This window comes from Heteronotia binoei, chromosome 1, assembly GCF_032191835.1.
Source record: "Heteronotia binoei isolate CCM8104 ecotype False Entrance Well chromosome 1, APGP_CSIRO_Hbin_v1, whole genome shotgun sequence".
Classification (NCBI taxonomy): Eukaryota; Metazoa; Chordata; class Lepidosauria; order Squamata; family Gekkonidae; genus Heteronotia; species Heteronotia binoei.
Window position 1 is genome coordinate 233948936 of NC_083223.1, and position 21980 is coordinate 233970915.

General features: G+C 43.9%; 1 protein-coding gene across 2 annotated transcripts in view; it reads right to left on the reverse strand.

The window, feature by feature from the left end:
* CCDC88A (coiled-coil domain containing 88A) overlaps window positions 1–20474 on the reverse strand; it is a 201985-nt gene extending 181511 nt beyond the window's left edge. Inside the window, exons 1-2 of one of the 2 annotated variants that reach the window (XM_060249353.1) lie at window positions 19134–20337; window positions 18938–19038 (exon numbers count right to left, since the gene is read on the reverse strand). In XM_060249353.1, coding sequence (XP_060105336.1) covers window positions 18938–19038; window positions 19134–19196 — 164 coding nt within the window. In that variant the 5' untranslated portion in view covers window positions 19197–20337. Of the gene's footprint in view, window positions 1–18937; window positions 19039–19133 lie in introns of both variants that reach the window. The other variant, XM_060249345.1, reaches the window with a different exon arrangement.
* Between the last annotated feature and the right edge of the window lie 1506 nt (window positions 20475–21980).

Genomic DNA, 21980 nt, shown 5'->3' on the forward strand with positions numbered 1-21980 from the left:
GGGGTTTTCATTTATAAACCTTATATCATCAGCAAAAGCTCTATATTTGTAAGTAAATCCTTTTATTCTTAATCCTTCTATTTCTCTTCTTGGATCTTCATCAATAATATTTCAAGAGTCATTATAAACAAAAATGGTGAAAGCGGACAGCCTTGTCTAGTACCTTTGCTAATTTTCATATCTTCTGTAAGATCTGTGTTTATACACAACCTTGCACTTTGTTCAGAATATATTGATTTTATCATTCTTATAAAGTTTTCACCCAGCTCCATTTTTTCCATTACTGCAAACAAAGTCCCAATTTAAATTATCAAATGCTTTCTCTGCATCTGCAAAGAATAATGCTACTTCTTTTTCTGGATGTCTTTCATAATATTCTACAATATTTACAACAGTTCTAATATTGTCTCTTATTTGTCTTTTGGGAAAAAACCCTGCTTGATCTTCCTTTATAAAGTTTATCAAATGTTGTTTAAGTCGTTCTGCCAAGATTCTTGTAAATATTTTATAGTCATTATTTAATAGCGAAATTGGTCTGCAATTTTTTACATTCGTGACATCTCTATCTTCCTTAGGTATCAACGAAATAACAGCTTCTTTCCATGTGTTTGGTACTTTTCCTTTTATTCTTATCGTATTCATCTTCTGCAATTTTGGTATTAGCTCATCTTTAAAAGTTTTTAATATTTAGCTGTATATCCATCAGGCCCAGGTGCTTTTCCATTCTTCATTGCGTTAATTGCTGCTTCAATTTCTATTTTTTCAATTGGGTCATTCAAAACTTTTCGCATATTTTCAGTTAAGGGCTCTATTTTTATCTTTTGTAAATACTCATCCATCTTCTCTTTCTTTTTTTTAACACCTTTAAACAACTTGGCATAGTACTTTAAAAATTCTCTTTTTATTCCATCTTGAGTAACCACTTCTCTTCCATCTACCACAATTCTGTTAATAATTCTATTTTCTCTCTTTTTCTTCAATTGCTAAGCCAAATACTTTCCCGGTTTATTTGCTCCCTCAAAGGATTTCTGCTGAAGTCTTTTCAAACTCCATTCCACTTCTTTATTTAACAAATGTCTCAACTGAGTTTGTAAAATTGTAATTTCCCTTAAAATTTTCTTTTTCCCTGGCCTTTTTCTCAACTCCCCTTTCTTTTTCTTTATTTCATTTTGAATGTCCAACAACTGTTTTTTCTTTTACTCTCTTATCTTTATTATTCAAAATAATCAACATTCCTCTCATTAGTGCTTTATAGGCATCCCAGACCGTCTGAAAGTCAATATCCTCTTTGTCATTCACTTGGAAAAAAGCTTTAGTTTCATTTTCTAGGTATGTCACTGTTTCTTTATCCTGTAGCAAATCTTCATACAATCTCCATCTTCTCACCTTCTTGGACAATTTTGTAATCCACATTATTGGCTTATGATCAGCACCAATTTTAGGTAAGATCTTTATTTTCCTTGTTATAAGACCTAAATCTTTAGTTCCCCACAACATGTCACTTCTAGAAAAAGTTGTGTCTTGCAGAAAAAAAGTATAGTCCCGAACTTTAGGGTTAAATTTCCTCCATATATCTTCCAAATTTTCTTGTTTAACCAGTTCAAAAAAAGACTTTGGCAATTTTCCTTCTTTACTATTGTTTTTTTTCCCCTCCTGACCTGACCAATGAGTTCTGAACTGTTCCATTAAAATCTCCCATTATCAAAACTTGGTCATAGGTCAATTCATCAAGATGTTGTATAATGTCTTTAAAAAAAACATCCTTTGCACCATTAGGCACATAAAGTCCCAATAACAACGTTTTTTTCCATCTACTGCTACAAATCTTCCATCTTTATCTTTAAATACTAATTTTGGCTCCAATTCTTGTTTAATATAAAAAACCACTCTCCTTTTCTTCTGTTCAGCCAATGAAAAAAATTTCAGTCCCAATTGTTTGTTCCATAAAAATTTATAATCCTTTTGTTTGATATGCACTTCTTGCAAACAAACAAATAAATAAATAATCCCCCCCCCCGATTCATTTATCATTGGATTAAGGTTTTTTTCTTAATCCAATGAAATGTTGCACTTCTTTTTTGTGGTGAATTTAGTCCATTTACATTCCAAGACAATAATTTGTAATCCATCATGGTGCAAATTCTTTATTTTCCTCAAAAAATCTACGCATATCCTGTGCATTTGTAATTGTGATTCTTTTCCCTTGGAGTTCAAAGCTCAAGCCTTCAGGTATTATCCAGCTAAACCTCATTCCATTGTCTCTCAATTTTTTTGTCATCTTTTTATATGTTCTTCTATCATTTATCACTTGCCTTGGCAGCTCCTTCATGATCTCACTCTACTGCCTCCCACTATCAATGTCTTTTCAAAGTTTTACTCATGATCCTTCCCACCATTTCCTTTGTCATATATCGTATGACAACATCTCTTGGTAAGTTGTTTTTCTTGGCATAACGTGAGTTCACTCTATACATATAGTATATATATAGTTTATATACATATAGTCATACATGTTTTTAGTCTCTTCAGGGTCTTCCTCTAAAAATTCTACAATTATTTTTATTATATATTCTTTTAAATCACCATCCTCCTTCTCAGGTACTCCTCTCAGACGTATCTGAGTCTCCATCAATTTGCAGTCATGGATTGTCATTTTTTCTTGCATTTTCAACAAGGTGGAATCATATACTTTCATTCTGCCTTCTATCTCCTGCACTTTCTTAGATGTTTCCTCAGTTTCCTTTCTGAGACCTTCCATATCTTTTTTAATCTCTGCAATAATTTTTTTTCTGATTCATTTATCATCTCTCTTAGCCCTTTCATCATTCTGGCCTCCATTGCCTCCAATTGGTCCTGCATTTTTTCCAATGAAGTAGCCCTTGTACGGGGCTGCTTGTGTTCAGACATTTAAAAAACAACGAAAATTTGGACCTCACCAATTTCCAATTCGACTATCAGATTCAAAAGAGTAGGACTTGCCCTTTATAACAAGCCCAATTTTGCCGTCCTCGGAGCTCCCAAAGTCAAGATATTTATTTTTAAATTTTTTAAATCTTCCAAAATGGCGGTTGCAACTTTTTACTGCTCTTTACAATTTTTTTCCCCTTTTAAAAACATCCGAGGTTTACACCAATAATATGACCAATAGTATTTAACTTCTTACCCTCTTCTCAGTTAACTCCAATAATTTTCAATGTCCCGAATTCTTTAAAAACATTGTTTTTATTTTGACCTCCCAGCAATGGCCGCCGATGTTTCTCAATGGTAGTAAATTCCTAGAGTAGGTTTTCCTTTCACTACTTCCTGCATTTGTTGCCACGAAGTCTCATTCACACTGGTAAGGAGATCTCATGATATTTGATGTACTTCCTGTCTTGCTTGAATGTGCTGCAGGTCTGTGACGATGGTGCTCTTTTTTCAAAACCGCAAGTAGACTAAACAATAAATTCCTTTCCACTTTTTAGCACTTTTTAATACTGTCTTTTATATTTATAAAGTCCAAATTTCACCTCTTCCTCCCCTCTTCTTCCAGACTTTCTAGATTTTCCTTTCCCACCTTTTAAATTTATTCCATTAAGCTGTAAATAGTTCTAGAATGAAAGATGGTAATTTGTACCTTCTCTTCCAATTATCCAAGTTCCCACCGGTCTTGCAAAGCTTTAGATGTTTAGCAATGTCCAAGAAGGTTAGGATCCTGTCGAGCTTATGTCAAATAAATGACTCTGAAAACTTCTGCAGATGATGAGAATGCAACTCTTCCCACAGATCCCTCAAAGGAGACCCCTGGGCCTCCCTTTTAGCCAAGGTAAATCTCCTCAAAGTTTCGTGGTTTCTCTGACTGAGAAAAGTAGGCAGTAGGCATTAAATTTTCTTCCACTACCCCGAACAGAAGTTCCAGCCTGCTCCCGTTATGAGAAGCAGCTCAGCTCGACATTTTTCTCCCCCGGAAGTCCCTGAAACTGTAGATCTCCTGACAAAAAGATGTAATTTTTCACTGAAATCTACCTCTGTTCTGAGGACTGGAAGGTAGTAAATGTCACCCCCATCTTTAAAAAGGGTTCCAGAGGAGATCCGGGAAATTACAGGCCAGTCAGTCTGACTTCAATACCGGGAAAGTTGGTGGAAACTGTTATCAAAAAGAGAATTAGTAGGCACATTGATGAACAAGTTATTGAGGAAGACTCAGCATGGGTTCTGTAAGGGAAGGTCTTGTCTCACTAACCTGTTGGAGTTCTTTGAGGGAGTGAACAAACATGTGGACAAAGGGGACCCGATAGATGTTGTTTACATTGACTTCCAAAAAGCTTTTGATAAAGTTCCTCATCAAAGGCTCCTTAGTAAGCTCGAGAGTCATGGGGTAAATGGACACGTCCTCTTGTGAATAAAATAATTAATTAAATAGGAAACAGAGCGAGTATAAATGGGCAATATTCTCAGTGGAGGATGTTAAGCAGGGGGGTGCCGCAGGGCTCAGTACTGGTTCTGATGCTTTTTAACTTGTTCATTAATGATTTGGAGTTGGGAATAAGCAGTAAAGTGGCTAAGTTTGCAGATGACAATAAATTGACACAAATATATATTTTTTAAAAGTTGCTTAAAATGTTAACACTCATTGGTCTTAAAGGTTCTTCCTTTGTATTTCTCCTATGGGATCCAGGGAACTGGGCAAAGGAAGCTCTGGCTGTTTCCTTCCTTCCCCCAGGGGACCAGGAGGAGGAGGAGGAGCCTCAGCCAATAGAAGGAAGAGAATCTTGGCCCAGTAGCTGTGCTGTGCAATTGAGAGCCTGGTAAAGCAAACTCTGCCTACCCCCTTCCTCCCCAAGGAAGGAGCCTCAACCAATGAAGAAAATAGAGGTTTTGCTCTGTAGCTCCTGTGTGATTGAGGAAGCCTTGCAAAGTAAGCTGTTATGCAGACGGAAGCAAGAGAGAGGGAGAAGGAAGCAGATGACAGCCAGTTGCTTGGGGGTCTTAAAGGAGCCCTCTGGGGGCCTGACTTGAAAGAAAACCTCTATTTTCTTCATTGGCTGAGGCTCCTTCCTTGGGGAGGAAGGGAGGTAGACAGAGTTTGACACCCCTGCTCTTAAGTGGTATGAGAAAATGGCCACCTGAATCACAGCAATAGTTAGAAGTGGTCAGTGAAGAGAAGAAAGCTGAGGTAACAGGGGAGTGAAGGAGCAGAGCAGGAGGGTGAAAGAAGGCAGTAGGGGAGAAAAAAAGAGGAATTTGAAAAATGATGGGGAAATAGAGCAAAAAATTTGGACAATGGAAAGGTGAAGCCTGACAAAGATGCTCTCCTTTCAGAGGCAGGAAAAGAACTGAGGTATGCTTGAGGAACTGAGGCAGGAAGTACAAAAATTCTATTTCCTGCCTCCCTGTAAAAAGGTTAGGAATCACCCACAAGATGTCCTCTGAGGTAGAACATACCATTTCTCCATATTCTGTCCTAACAGTAGGTTCTTGTCCAGAGTACAGGTTGCACATCAAAACAATTAGTTGTTGTAGCACACCCATTTCACTTAAAGCCAACCATAGCTTTTAATGATCCACACAATGATCCTGGATCATTTGCTTTGCTGTACCCTATAAAACAGAAATTCATCCTTCTGAAATTCTCTTATACTCCCGTAACCGATATATATTTGCGAAATGATTTCTAGTGCCTCTTCCTTTTCTGAATCCAGTTTGAACGGAGGAAGAGGAGGAGAACTGTTTTGATCTTCCAACATGTCTAATTTTGTATTTATTTTAATCTCTGGTTTTCAATTGTTTTTCAACTGATTTTCAGTTCTTCAAATGAAACTAGTTTTGTGTAGTGGCTAAGTGCACAGCCTCTTATTACTATTACTATTATTATTATTAATTGGATTTCTATCCCGCCCTCCCCGCCAAAGCAGGCTCAGGACGGCTCACAACAATCAAATTAAAAGAATAAAACAATATATAAGCATTAGAGTTTAACAATTAAACCAAGTTAATAATAACAATTAAATAGCTTAAAACAATTTTCGTGCTAGTATAATTAATTTCAGTATGTTCAGTGATGCTGGGCATCCTCTTATACTATTATTCAGCTGAAGGTGAGTCAAAATAGTGCTATTCTACAGGCCTTGCAGAACTGGGCAAGGACCCGCAAGGCCCTTACTTCTTCTGAAAGTTTGTTCCACCAGTAGTGGGCCGCAATTGAGAAGGCTTTCTTTCTAGTAGACTTCAGTCTCACCTTCCTCGGGCCAGGGATTGACAACAAATTCTGCATCCCAGATCTAAGTACCCTCTGGGGAACATGTGGAGAGAGACAGTCCCTAAGGTAGACAGGTCCTCAGCCATATAGGGCTTTGAAGGTAATGATCAGCACCTTGTAGCAAATCCAGTATACTATTGGCAGCCCTGGCTATATGTGCTCCCGTATAGAGAGGCCCAATAACAGCTGCATTTTGCACCAACTGCAGTTTCCGGATTCGAAACAAGGGCAGCCCCATGTAGAGGGCATTGCAGTAGTCTAATCTCGAAGTGACCGTCACATGGATCACAGTTGCCAGGTCGCTACGCTCAAGGAAGGGGACCAACTGTCTTACCTGCCTAAGATGGAAGAAGGCAGATTCGGCAGTGGCTGCTATCTGGGCCTCCATTGCCAATGTAGGCTCCAGCAGCACCCCCAGGCTTCTGACTCGGCGCTGTTATTAGTGCCTCCTCATCAAAAGCTGGTAGGGGGCTTTCCCTTCCTGGACCGCTGCAACTCAGGCAAAGGACCTCTGTCTTCGTTGGATTCAGCTTTAGATGACTCAGCCCAAGCCACCCTGCCACAGGTTGCAACACCAGGTCTAGATTTTCTGAGGCAGAGGCTGGCCGTCCATTCATCAGTAGACAGAGCCGGGTGTCATCAGTGTACTGATGGCAACCCAGCCCATATCTCCAGACAATCTGGGCAAGGGGGTGCATATAGATGTTGAACAACATCGGGGAGAGCACTGCCCCCTGAGACACACCACAGTTAAGCAGATGTCTCTGGGACAATTGTCCCCCAATCTCCACCCTTTGTCCCTGACCGCAGACGAAGGAGAGCCAATGCAAGGCCAACCCGTGAATCCCTGCATCAGCGAAGGGGTGGATCAGCAGCTGATGGTCAACTGTGTCAAACGCAGCTGACAGGTCCAACAACATCAATACTGCCGAACTGCCTCAATCCAGATGTCACTGGAGATCATCCATCAGGGCGACCAGTACTGTCTCCATCCCATGACCCAGGCGAAAGCCGGACTGGTGTGGATCTAGGATGGAAGCATCCTCCAGAAAGCTCTGTAACTGTAGTGCTACTGCACTCTCAATAATTTTACCCAAAAAAAGTAAATTCAATACCAGCCGGTAGTGTGCCAATTCGGCCGGGTCTAATGTTGGTTTTTTCAAGAGAGGGTGGACTACTGCCTCTTTAAGGGATCTTCTCCTACTTGTTCAGTCTCATAATGAAACCAAAGTACAGTAGTCTCAGTTTAGTGATTTTCGCTTCCAGGGAGTGTTCAGGCTTCACTGGATCTTTCTTCTTTTTGGCAGTCTATGGTAGCCATAAAATTCTCCTCCAGCATGACATCTTACATATCTAGCAGGCCCACATTAGACACCTTACTAATAGTGTTTCCTCTAAGCGGTGCACATGAGTAGTTACTCATTAACACAGGAGGCCCCACTCAGCATTAACCTAAAGCCACGCAGGGTCTTGAACTGCCCATTGCCCATTTTAAGATTACAGCAGTTATAGTCCACTCAGGATGTGGACTGTTCCACTCAGTAGGGTGGAAAAATAGAGGGAACACTGACTAAAGGCATCCTATATTTAACTGTTACTTCATCTGCACTTATCTAGGAACTGGGTATTTAAACCTAGGGAGCTAGGCTTTTGTATAAGAACACAAGTAGTACCATCACTGTTAAAATGGTTACTGACAACTTCCAGATTTGCACAATACTGAATCCATGGGTTACTGGGTAGAACAAACAGGACTAGAGGGAGGCTGCACTGTACAAAGAGCTGATATGTAAAGTGAATTGTTCTTGAGAATTACTAACCATGGATAGGAGATCAACGGCATAGTACACAGAGTTCCATCTTTCAAATCCAATAAAGCTGCTTGGAGACCTATTCTTTTGGACTAGCTTTGATCACTAAGTCTTGAAGGCTTCTGCTGAATTCCAGAGAAAGATATTATTTACTAGCAGAAGTCTATTAATGGTAATGAAGTAAGATTTCATAGGACTGAAAATTTCATGACAACCTTCACCTGACAAGATGTTTCACTCATGAACTGATCTAAATATGGAAAAACTATTGGCCTGGCTAACCACAAACAACAAATGTTGCTATAAACTTATTTAAGAGAAGCCCTCTTCAAACACTGCAGGACTGTATAAATCACTGGATATTGTGCTGTTGTTAAGTTAAGACAATCACTGACAACTAGATTTTCCTGTGTAGACAAACCAATCCAGCTGCAAATAACTGCTCAATATGCAACCATGTGTGGATGCAACCAAGATGTAATATCAACTGCAAATGCAGTTCTGCTGTACAGAACTTGGGTTCAATTAATAAAGCTTCTTATGTATATAACATCCTTGAGTTTTTCATTTAAATGCTGCAAAATAGAAGCTACTATGATGAGGTTGTCCTATTTATTTATATCCTGCTTTTCTCCTTGAGAGGGAACCCAGAGCTGTTTTCCACATAGCCCTCCCTGCCTCCATTTCATCCTCACAGCAACCTCCATGTGAGGTAAGTTAGGTCAAGAGAGTGATGGGCCCCATGGTCACTCAGTGAGCTTCTGTGACAAAATTCATAGCACTCCTTCCCCAAAAAACAATTGTCCCAGCAAATATAAACAGTTGTCATTGAACAGTCCATGGCAGTGCTTTGGAGTCCTTCGCACATGTTGGGGTACTCTATGTTTTATTCTTTCTCCTATGTCTATTTAATATTATGTTAGGCTGCTTAATGAGATTTTCCATAGCTTTGGGATTGAACATTTCACACTCTCAGCCTCTCCTGTTGACACTTCATGACAACTCTCTTATAACTCATATGCCAGTACCTCTATCCCCTGCTAGTGTTTCCCAGAGCTCTGTTAAAAGAATCAAATTGGACTACCCAAACTGACAACGAGTTACTCTGTTTATTTCAATCAGACAGAATGTTGGAGTTTAGAACAATTATTGCCAAAAATGTTCTATGGAGGAGGCCAACCTAGCCTATGCTCAGATAATTGCTTCCTATAACTCTGCAGCTATTATGTCTTGCATTTCAGTCTTAAGGTTACAACACAGCAAACGCTACAGAGGCGACCAGTGGAAGCCCACGGTCCCCAGATGTAGCTCGCTAATACGCTCCACCAATCAAGATCTGTGGTGGGAAGTTTAACTGGCCAGGATTGGACCAGGCCAGACGGAGGGTTGTTCTGGGGAATGTATAGAATTGGGACCCGGCCCGCGTGTCCTTCCCTTGTGATGTACTCGCCAATAAAGTATGTTCCCTTCAACACGTCTCGTCACTCAGTACATTACAGTGGCGACAAAGGTGGGATCCTAGCCAAGTAACTCCCCAAGCAGGACTTCGCAGACCTGGCCGGAAATGAGGAAGGCACGCAGTCTAGGGAGACTGAAGTGCCCGCCGCCACCGCCGCCATGGCTAACCCGAGTGTGACGATGGGCCACCTTACAGAGTTCGACCCCGCCAACCCCGATAGGTAGGAGACCTACATGGAGCGGATCGACTGCTACCTACGAGCGAACATGATCACGGATGACAGCCGTAAGAGAGATGTGCTCCTGAGTGTCTGTGGAGAGGCCACATTCGAGATCGCAAAGGGCCTCTCAGCCCCCGCAAAGATCACAGAGAAAATGTACGAGGAGATAGTCAGAATCCTGACCGGGCACTTCTTGCCCCAGCAATCCATCATTGCCCACCGATTTCTCTTCCACAAGAGGGATCAAGGGGTGGGAGAGACGGCTGCAGTCTACCTGGCCGCCCTCCTTCAACTTGTGGGGAACTGCAGCTTCAACAAGCTGGATGAAGCCCTGAGGGATCAATTCGTCTGGGGCAAACTGGACATACTCGTGGTCAAACGCCAGCTCACCACATTACTGGGGCTGGCCTGGTTTTGACCGCTTGGTATTCAGATAGTGGGGGGTGCAGCAGCTGCAAACGCAAAATTTCGAGAACGTGTGCCTGGAATTTCCGGAAGTGTTTGATGGGTCCCTGGGGTGCTACAAAGGGCCTCCCATCACCTTACCCCTCGATCCCCCCGTGAGACCGATAAGGCTGAAGGCCAAGTGAGTTCCGTTCGCTCTTAAGCCAAAAATAGAAGCGGAGCTAGACCACCTGACAGCCCAGGGAGTGCTAGAACCAGTTTCCTACGCTGCCTGGGAAACACCCATAGTCACTCCAGTGAAGCCTAATGGAGATGTGCGCATCTGTGCTGACTATAAGTGCACAATAAATAAGGCACTTCAGGACAATCCATACCCCGTGCCGGTGGTCAGCCACGTGCTGGCAGCACTAGCAGGCTCTAAGGTTTTTGGGAAACTGGACTTGGCCCAGGCGTACCAGCAACTCCGGGTGGATGCCGAGACAGCAGAAGCCCAGACCATTGTGACCCACAGGGGAGCTTTTCGGGAGCGGCGGTTGCAATTTGGGGTTAGTGTGGCTCCAGGGATTTTTCAGAGCATAATGGATTCTCTTCTCAAAGGGATCCCAGGGGTGCAGCTGGTTTTCGACGATGTTTTGATCACTGCCCCGAACGCTGAGGAGTTCAGCAGCCGTCTGTGTGAGGTACTCCGTTTCCAGGCAGCGGGACTTAAAGTAAAGCGGGAGAAGTGTTCCCTCAGGATGTCGAGGGTAGAGTTCTTGGGGTTTGCAGTAGATGCCGCGGGCATCCACCCGACGGCCGACAAGACCAGGGCTATTGTCCACGCCCCAGCCCCCACATGCAAGATGGAGTTACAAAGTTTCTTGGGATTATTAAATTTCTATAATTCATTTTTGCCCCACAAAGCGGCCATTGCAGAACGCCTTCATAGGCTCCTAGATAAAAACGCCCTGTGGGTCCGGGGAAAGAAGCAGGCCGCCGCTTTTCAGGCAGTCAAGGACCTACTAGTTTCCAGCAAGGTGCTCCACCATTTTGACGAATCCTTACCAGTGATTCTGGCTTGCGATGCTTCCCCGTATGGGGTGGGTGCCGTCCTGGGGCACCAACTCCCGGACGGGAGGGAGGTTCCTGTGGCCTATTATTCAAGGCAATTACGCGATAGACAAGGAGGCCTTGGTAACAGTGGCGGGTGTGCATAAATTCAACAACTACCTGTACGGTAGGCGTTTCACGATTGCCACAGACCATAAGCTGCTACTGGGCCAGTTGGCCACAAACCACCAGACGCCGCAAATTCTGTCACAGCACGTCCTGCGGTGGAATCAGTTCCTCAATTCGTACACATATGCCCTGGTCCACCGCCCGGGCAAAGCTATGGGACACGCTGACGTCCTCAGCTGCCTGCCACTGCCCTCTATAGACCCGGCCCACCATATGATGCTTATAGAGACTCTACCGGAGAGGCCCCTCCATGCCGCCGAGGTAGCTAAGGCCATGGGTAGAGACCACATCCTCACCCGTGTTTTAGACTGGGTGGGAAGGGGATGGCCTGGAGGCAAACAAGATACAGAATTCCGGGCATTCGCATCATGCAGAGAAGAACTGTCCATGCACAAGGGGTGCCTTCTCTGGGGAAGCAGGGTGGTGGTCCCCCCCCCCCCCATTGAGGAAACAAGTGCTGGAAGCCCTACACGAAACACATCCAGGAATAGTGCGGATGAAGGCCCTGGCACACAGCTATGTATGGTGGCTGGGAATGGACGAAGATTTAAGGGTGGGTTCGAAGGTGCCGACCCTGCCAAGAGTCCCGGTCTGATCCGCCCAGTGCCCCTGTCCACTGCTGGGAGTCCAATAGGAGGCCATGGTCCCGGTTACACCTAGACTTTGCGGGGCCATACCAGGGCCAAATATTCTTTATTCTTGTAGATGCATACACCAAGTGGTTGGAAGTTATTCCTGTAGCTTCAACCTCCACTGCGGCAGCGGTCAGAGCCTTGCGTAGGGTCTTTTGCATGCATGGGATTCCCGATACCCTCATCACGGACAATGGGACCACTTTCACCTCCCGGGAATTCCGGGAGTTCTTGAATAGATACCTCATACAGCACATTCGGTCCGCCCCCTTCCATCCGGCCACCAATGGCCAAGCAGAGCACATGGTGTGCACCACTAAAGAGGCCCTGGGGGGATTGTACAGGGAGATTGGGACCACCGCCTGGCAGCTTTCCTATTCGATAACAGAATCACCCCCAACCCCGTCACCAGGTTAAGCCCTGCCGAGTTACTAATGGGGAGGATGTTGATCACGAGGCTAGACAGGTTGCATCCTGACCGGGCCACGGACCTCCGCAGTTCCCCCGAAACCAGGGAAGTCGCTAGGGGGTTCTTTCCTGGGGATCCGGTGTATGCTAAGAACTTTGCAAAAGGCCCAGAGTGGTTAGCCGCCTGGGTGCTGCGGGTGACTGGGTCCCGCTCTTATGAGGTCTTGTCAGAGGGGGGCCAGATCCTAAGGAGGCATATCGACCAGCTGCACCACCGCACTTTGCCGGAGGAACCAACAGAAATTGGGGGAGGGGGAGCGGGGGAGAACTGACAGCAACACCCCTGGAAGCTACCCAGCTGATGCCGGCCACACCGACTATACGGGTGGAAGAGCACCACAGCAGAGGGAGCGACCCCCCCAGAGGGGGGATTCCGGAAGAGCAACAAGCGGCAGACAGTGCTCTTCCGGCGTCGCCCTGCCAGCCACAGCGGCCGCTCCAACTCCCCAAATAACCCCGAGGAGGTTGACCAGGGAACGCAGGGCGCCAGCCTACTTGAAAGACTTTGTGTCCTGAACTGGGGGGGGGGGGGAGGACTGTTATGTCTTGCATTTCAGTCTTAAGGTTACAATACAGCAAACGCTACAGAGGCGACCACTGGAAGCCCACGGGTCCCCGGACGTAGCTCGCTAATACGCTCCGTCAATCAAGATCTGTGGTGGGAAGTTTAACTGGCCAGGATTGGACCAGGCCAGACGGAGGGTTGTTCCGGGGAATGTATATAATCGGGACCTGGCCCGCGTGTCCTTCCCTTGTGATGTACTCGCCAATAAAGTATGTTGCCTTCAACACGTCTTGTCACTCAGTACATTATAGCAGCCAAACCAATTTGTACTCCTGATCCCACCTGTAATCAATGATTTGACTCAGAATGCAGGATTATGAAAAAACTTCTCAGGGACTCATTTAGAACTTTTAGGCAAGACAATAATTCCTGCAACCTAAAAATTTACTCTGCACACAATGAGATATATCATAGCCTTACTCTCAAATAAGGCTCTATATTTGGTTAACCCTCCAGAAGCTACTGTTTCTTTACTTGGAGCAGATTGGAAAAGCCAGTTGCACAGAAAAAAACTGTAATATCAACTTTGAATGCGATGATTTTATCTGTACAAAATTTAGTGAAAAGATCAGGGGTACTTTTGGACTCAGCTACGCCAATGCACAGGCAGGTTTCTTTTTGGTTTGAATATTAGTTTTAATTCAAGACTTAGCAGATATGGTCACACTGATCTATGCTAGTGTGACTACAATGCAGGATCATTGTAATGCACTGTAAGAAAGGCTTCCCTTAAAGTAAGCCTAGATGCTGGATTTGACTTTGACTTTCAATTTTTTATTTTTTTATTTTACAGCCTTTCACGCTGGACCTACATATTATAGGGAGCCAGTTTGATGTAGTGGTTAAGTGCATGGACTCTTATCTGGGAGAACCGGGTTTGAATCCCCACTCCTCCACTTGCACCTGCTGGAATGCCCTTGGGTCAGCCATAGCTCTGGCAGAGGTTGTCCTTGAAAGGGTAGCTGCTGTGTGAGTCCTCTCAGCCCCACCCACCTCACAGGGTGTCTGTTGTGGGGGAGGAAGATAAAGGAGATTGTGAGCCGCTCTGAGACTCTTCGGAGTGGAGGGCGGGATATAAATCCAATATCATCACAGGCGACCTGCCTCGCCTATAAAAAAACCACACACAGCTCTATTCTTTCCCCAGTATCTTCTATCCATTCTCTCTCTTAGGGATGCCTAGACTACAGTGACTGTTCTGGCACATTTTCAGTAGTTGTTCTGGTGCTTTATAACTGACTTCCACTGGAAGTAATTATGTTACATATAAATGTACCTATGAAGCTGACTTATACTGAACTGAACCATTGTTTCTTCAGTATTTTCTACTTCGACTAGCAGGAGCTCTACAGGGTCTCAGGCTGAAATCTTTCACATCAAAGTTACTACCTTGCTGGATCAGGTGGAATGCTGAAGACATAGTTTATTATCTTGATTTCAGTAAGGCTTTTGATAAGGTTCCACATACTATCCTTGTTGATAAGTTGGTAAAATGTAGTTTGGATCCTGTTAATGTTAGATGGATCTATTGCACCCAAGGAGTACTTGTGAATGGTTCCTCAGCCTCTTGGAAAGGAGTGACATATGGAGTGCCTCAAGAATCTGTCCTGGGACCTGTTTTGTTCAACATCTTTATAAATGATTTGGAGGAAGGAATAGAGGGAATGCCTATTAAATTTGCAGATGATAATATATTGGGAAAGGAAATAAAAGGTCCCCTGTGCAAGCACCAGTCATTTCGAACTCTGTGGTGACGTTGCTTTCACAATGTTTTCATGGCAGACTTTTTATGAGGTGGTTTGCCATTGCCTTCCCCAGTCTTTTACACTTTCCCCTCAGCAAGCTGGGTACTCATTTTACTGACCTCAGAAGGATGGAAGGCTGAGTCAACCTTGGGCCGGCTACCTGAATCCAGCTTCGGCCGGAATCATGAGCAAAGAGTTCAGACCACAGTACTGCTGCTTTACCACTCTGCGCCTACAACTCCCATCAGCCCCAGCCGGCATGGCTAATGGCTGGGGCTGATGGGAGTTGTAGGCAAAAAACATCTGGAGAGCTACCGTTGGCCACCCCTGATATAGAGGATGGTACAAAATTGTTTTCTGTTGCCCCCAAAGGTTGGACCATAACAAAGGGGTTGAAATTAAATCAAACGAGTTTCCAGCTAAACATTAGGAAGAACTTCCTGACAGCTAGAGCGGTTCCTCAGTTGGAACAGGCTTCCTCGGGAGGTGGTGGGTTCTCCTCCCTTGGAGGTTTTTAAGTAGAGGCTAGATGGCCATCTGACAGAAATGCTGATTCTGTGAATTAGGCAGATCACAAGAAGGAGGGCAGGAAGGGATGCATCAGTGCTCAGTTCTTGTGGTCCTTTCTTACACACCAGGGAAATGCTAATTCACACTTTGGGGTCAGGCAGCAATTTTTTCTCCAAGCCAGTTTGGTAAGTGATCCTGAAGTTTTTGCCATCTTCTGGACATGGAGCATGGGCACTGGGGATGTAAGTGTTTGGGAGAAGTATTTGTGAAGTTTCTGTACTGTGCAAGGGGTTGGACTAGGTGACCCTGGAGGTCCCTTCCAACTCTATGATTCTAACTACTACTCAATCCTTTAAACTGAAGGCAGCAAATGAACCTTCTGCATGCTGAGCAGATAAGAACATAAGAGAAGCCATGTTGGATCAGGCCAATGGCCCATCCAGTCTGTGTCATACAGTGGCCAAAAATTTATATATATATATATATATATATATATATATATATATATATATATATATATATATATATATATACACACACACACACGCTGTGGCTAATAGCCACTGATGGACATCTGCTCCATATTTTTATCTAAACCCCTCTTGAAGCTGGCTATGCTTGTAGCTGCCACCACCTCCTGTGGCAGTGAATTCCACATGTTAATAACCCTTTGGGTGAAGAAGTACCTCCTTTTATCCGTTCTAACCCGACTGCTCAGCAATTTCATTGAATGCCCATGAGTTCTTGTATTGTGAGAAAGAGAGAAAAGTATTTCTTTCTCTACCTTCTCCATCCCATGCATAATCTTGTAAACCTCTATCATGTCACCCCGCAGTCGACATTTCTCCAAGCTAAAGAGCCCCAAGCATTTTAACCTTTCTTCATAGGGAAAGTGTTCCAAACCTGTAATCATTCTAGTTGCCCTTTTCTGCATTTTTTCCAGTGTTATAATATCCTTTTTGAGGTGCAGTGACCAGAATTGCACACAGTATTCCAAATGAGACCACACCATCAATTTATACAGGGGCATTATGATACTGGCTGATTTTACTATATTAATATTATATATGCAGATATAACAGCTTTGGGGCCACTGCATGAGGGGGGAAAGTCTCTTTTTGTATAAAAACAACATGCTGATTTGACCTAGCTGATGCAGACAGAAACTACTTCAGTTGAAATCTCAGGTGCAAAGGATTTGTCAACAAAACTCCTATGAAAGTCAAACAAAACCCTTTAGATTGGAGGGCTGATTATACCATGAAACAATTATTAATTAAAATTGCTTTTATAAGTCTTCAACCAAACTACAATAGCTTTGCTAATGATTATTAATGGGAAACTAATTCATGCTCATGCCTCCTAAGACTGCTTCTCTTGCCATTTCAGCACCATCTCTAGAGCAAGGGTGTCAAACATGTGGCCTGGGGGCCAAATCATGTCCCCAGAGGGCTCCTATCAGGCCCCCAAACAACTGGCTGTCATCTGCTTCCTTCTGCATAACAGCTTGCTTTGCAAGGCTTGTTCAATCTCACAGGAGCTATAGAGCAAAACCTCTATTTTCTCCATTAGCTGAGGCTCCTCTCTTGGGAGGAAGGGGGGGAGAGCTTGCTTTGCCAGGCTCTCTCAATTACACAGCAGAGCTACTGAACCAAAGCTCTCTTCCTTCTATTGGCTGAGGCTCCTCCCCCTCCTGGGCCCCTGGGGAAGGAAGGAAAGAGCCAGAGCTTCCTTTACCCAGTTCCCTGGATCCCATGGGAGAGATACAAAGAAAGCACCTTTAAGACCAACGAGTGCTAATGTTTTAAGGTATTTTTTACCTAATCTTAAATAGATACACATATGACCCGGCCCAACAAGGTCTCATTTATGGCAGATTCGGCCCTCATAATAAATGAGTTCAACACTCCTGCTCTAGATCATACAGAAACGCATTAAAAGTTTAGTGTAGCAACAGATCCAGCCAGTCTACTATTCCAGACTAGACCATTAATCAAACAGCACCAAAATCCTACTCTTATACCAAAGCATTCTGAAAGGTAATTGAATCTGTAAATATTCCAGCACACCCTAATTGCTCATCATTCCTGCAAAGCTCATCAACCACAGTAACCTTGATAGAACAGACCACAAAACAAGTGAAAAACCCTCCTCACAACCAACAAGTGACAACATAATTGATATAGCTTTATTGACTCTACAATGATGTGTACAATTTCATTAATGAGTTTTTAAATAATACAGCTCTTCATAGCTCTTAAAAACCAATATTATCTTATGTTAGTTCCAATGGGATAGATCCAATCACCCTGCCTCCAACTTAGGTGGTCCTCTACTGCAATGGAAAAGCCCCTTAAAGTGGAGGAAGGCTTTCTTAGGCTAGAGGAAGGCTTCAAACTTTGCCAAGTGGAATGGAAGGTAGGATCCACCCCAGTGTCAGTTATAAATATGTTCTCTGCTAAATACAAACATCTTCATTATATAGCCTTCAAATGCACTTAAGCTGGAAGAGTTAATGTCAAATTCTTCCTTGCATCATCTTGTCGTTCAACTCACAAATGTCTATTCATACAAGACAATTTCCACATATTGGGCCACAACAGCCTGCAAATAGTGATTCTTCGGTGACAGTACAGCACAAGAGATTTCACAAAACTATCAGATCAAAGCTTGAAGGTTTCATATCAGAGTCTTTCCTACAAGTTTAAAGCAATCCAATACTAAACACACACACTCTTTTGTAAGGTATGAGTAGACCACTTGTTGTGGCAATGTTTAATCTAATGGAGCCAACATACAGCTTCAAAGAGCACTTTCTTCCTACAGTAAAAATTATTTCCACAACTCTCTACTTAAAATGCTCAGTTTATCTAGGTATTTTCCAATGGTATAGCATATGACTTTTTTGTACAATATCAGTGAGAGTCCAACATGCTCACCTATGATTTAATTATTCATCAATTTCTGTTAGCTTTGCCATGTGACTACAGACCAGGGACAGACCGCTGTTTGTAGTGTTTGCTATCAAATTATGCCAATTGAAACAAAATCAGTACTTTCATTTCTCAGTAGACATGCCTGCAAACCATACCATCATTTTATCTTGCGATATTTCAAATTTATCACATCACAGCATAAAATAATTCAAAATAACTCAATGTAGACTGCAGTTAGAGTGAATGTTCTTGGAAACAGATGAAGATAGGACCGGACTATAATTGCACTTTAACAAATGCCAGTACCATTGACTAGAAGTACAGAAATTACCCTATTAAACTTAAAGACTGGGTCATGGAAGGTAATCCAGTTTGTTTTTCCATTTAAATGTATGAGTTTAACAACCAAATATAAAGTGGTCTTCCTGTGTCCTGTAGGAACTAAAAATTGTTTACTGTTACATGTGCTTAGCTCTTTGCCCAACAACAGAGATGCTTCTTCTGTCTAATATTTCATGATTCTCCACTTCTCTTTGAATGAACGCATACAACTTTCTCAGAAAAACAGCAGCCTGTGTCTATGTGATAGTACTCTATCATAAAAAGTGTAGCAACATATTCCTATGCAATCTGAAAATATGGTCACAACCCTTCATACATTCTTAGACCAATCACTATAGTTAACAGTATTCTGTAAGAAACGAAAATACAGAGGAACAAGATAACTTACATTTGCAGCATGACTTCATTCAAGAAAATTCCATCCACAAGTGCAACATACTCCTCCAAGTTGGTTCCATTTCCTCCAGCTAAGGGTCCAAACGTCTTAACCTAAAACATAATTAGCATGATATTGACTCAATTTCAGTTCCTACAGCATGATCCTTTTAAAAAGATCTGTCAGGGAGTGAGGAATAAATGCTTACCCAGGTAACAAGAGGACTAGACATGAAGAGCTCCAACAGAGGCGTGAATATTTCGTTCTCCATGCTTTATAATTAAGAGGTATTTCTCCCACCCACCCCAAAAAATCGGGTTTTAAAAGATACAAAACGGAGAGTTTCTGTTCCTTTCGTTGTAGTAATTCCCCGAAATACTCCACTCCACGATTTCAAGAAAAAAATATATATATCCAAGGCAGTTCTCCAAAAAAAATTAAAAAGTAGTCAGAACATTGGCCAAAGGGGCTTTCTGCTCCTCATCCAGAAAGGGAACGATAAAAGAAGCGGTCGGCAATCATTATTGTTTTAATTTCCACCGACGTCTCCGAAAGACTCTTTCTTCCTCCTCTCTCCGCGCTGAAGAGGAAGGAAGAGGAGAAAGAAAGGAGCGACCCTACCAAGAGCCTACATCAGCCGCGCACGCAGGCACCCCCCTCCGCCTCGGGCTGCAGCACCAGCAAGCAAGCAACCGTGCTCCAGGGGAAGAAACGCCAGTGAAACTCTCTTAAGCTAATTACCCCCTGATCCAGCAAGCGCGTGCAAACGAAAGGGAAGGGAGAAACGTCATTCTCCCTTACCAGCCCCCAACAAGTCTCCCTCCCTCACATGCACAACCGTTCAGCCAAGCCCAGCCCAGAGAAAAATCACTCTTCCTTTCTCTGAGCTAGCCCTGATTTTTCTTGCAGACAGGAAAGAGCCCTGGCAACCTCCCCTACCTTCCCAGGAAACCGGGGCGCTCTCTGCCGCTCTCACGAACAGCACCTAAATAGAGGTGCCCTTTCCCACTTCTCTCTCTCTCTTTTAAGGTAGCTCAACTACTGCTAGTACCATCCCCACCCCGTTGCCTAGTTCTCAAACCTCGTCCTTCATTCTCCCTTCCCTAGGTGACTCACCGCCACTTCAGCCCCTCACCCAGTCAGCTTTTTTCCCCCACATGCCCTTCTTTCTAGTTCCTCTTCCCCCTTCTTTTGGTGCCAACAGCCACACCTCCCCCTGTAAGGGGACTAAGTCTCCCTTCGCGGGTGTACACCCACAATCTCCTCGCCTTTTCTCCCTCTCCTAAAGTAACGGCCACGGAGCTTCAAGAGATCCGCATCGCGCGCGCGCACACACCCCTCCTCTTTTCCGTTTTCTAAAGGGGGAAGCTGAGAGATCCCTCCGCAACGCAGCACAGGGAGCGAGAGAAGGAGACCTTTTTGCAATCGCGCTGTTTTAGTTTTTATCCGTCCGCCGGACTGGTTTAGAGGAATTAAGGAAAAGCGATTGTAAGGGTGAACCGCTGCATGGCGCGCTCGCGCACAGAAGCCAGCTGCAGTAACGGGAGACGGGAGCGCGCCGCAGAGTATGTTATAAAAAGCAAGGAGGGCGCTCTCTCTCTGAGGAAGAAGCTTAAGGGATGCAAGATGCTCCCAGCCTCCCACCCTTTTTTTATGTGTGTGATATGTCATCTGGCCAGCCATTGCTGGAGCTACATGTTTCTGCTTACGATTAATTCCCTATGGATGCTCCTGACGGAAAGAGGTTAATGTTATTACCCTCCTGCCCCACTGCACGCTTAGCGCAGCAGTAGATGTGTTTGAGCTACTCTCTTCACTGACATGATGACTCTGCCTTCCCTGTGCGAGGTGAAAAGGGTGTGTTAAACATATATGTGGCAGGAATGGAGGAGGGTTGGGAAGAAGGTATTACAACCCAGACCCCAAAAAGAACACGAACATCCTACAAGACAAGAAAGATATTCAAGATTCCTGGGGAGAGTAAGATGCTTTGACTTGGGAAAGCCAGAAGAGCAGATCTGTTCTTCACTGTCTGGGTTCCTTGTAGGTGTGTGTTGGGAATTGGGAGCACAGGTTCAAGGAATGGGAGTGCCATTTTCAAAGCCATGTGCATAGCCAATTCTTTATATAATCTTTGTACTAGATCTTCTCACTCCAAGAAACTGTAAACCAAGTTGAAGGGGTGGGGCTGTGGAGATCAGGGCCTGTTGGTTCCAGGTTTCAGGGCAAAATTACCTCAAGTGCCCCCTGCTACAGTTACCAGTTCTGGCTTAGGAATTTCTGGAGGTCTGAGGGGTCATACTGGGGAGGGACTTCTGTTTCACTTATCCTCTGAAGTTGCCATTTTCTCTAGAGAAACAGACCTCTGTAGTTTGGAGATCAGTGGCAATTCTGCAAGAACTCTAGGCTCAACCTGGATGAGAAGAAGCAGAGATTGGATTTATACCCCACCCTTCACTCAGAGTCTCATAGTGGCTTACAATCTCCTTCCCCTTTCTTTCCCCAGAACAGACACCCTGTGAGGTAGGTGGAGCTGAGAGAACAGCTCTGAAAGAACTTGTGACTGACTGAAAGTCACACCAGCAGGTGCTGGTGAAGGAGTAGGGAATCAAACCCAATTCTCCCAAATTAGAGTCTGCACTCCTAACCATTACACCCAAATGGAGGTTAATAATTCTAGTGCCCCACACATCAAGTTCACTGCCCTCTCCTGCTTGCAAGCATACACATACTCTTCCCTCTAGAGGAGGGAATAGAGTATGATTCCCACATGCTACTTTAACAGCGCACTCCTAAACATAATTATATCCTAAGTCTTTTCAAGTCAATGGGTTTAGAAAGGGTGTAACTCAGATTCCCTTGCAAGCCTCCTTGGCTATTGATGCCCACATACAGAGAAGTAAACAAGTCAATAATTAGTAGTCCACAAGGAGATATTACTTCTCCCTAACTTGTGAGCAAGTAGCAATGGCAGCTCAGAACAGCATGGAGAGAGGTTAAGCAGCAATATTTGCAACCTTTTATTGCATGGTGACAGGTCATGGAGTCAGCATCA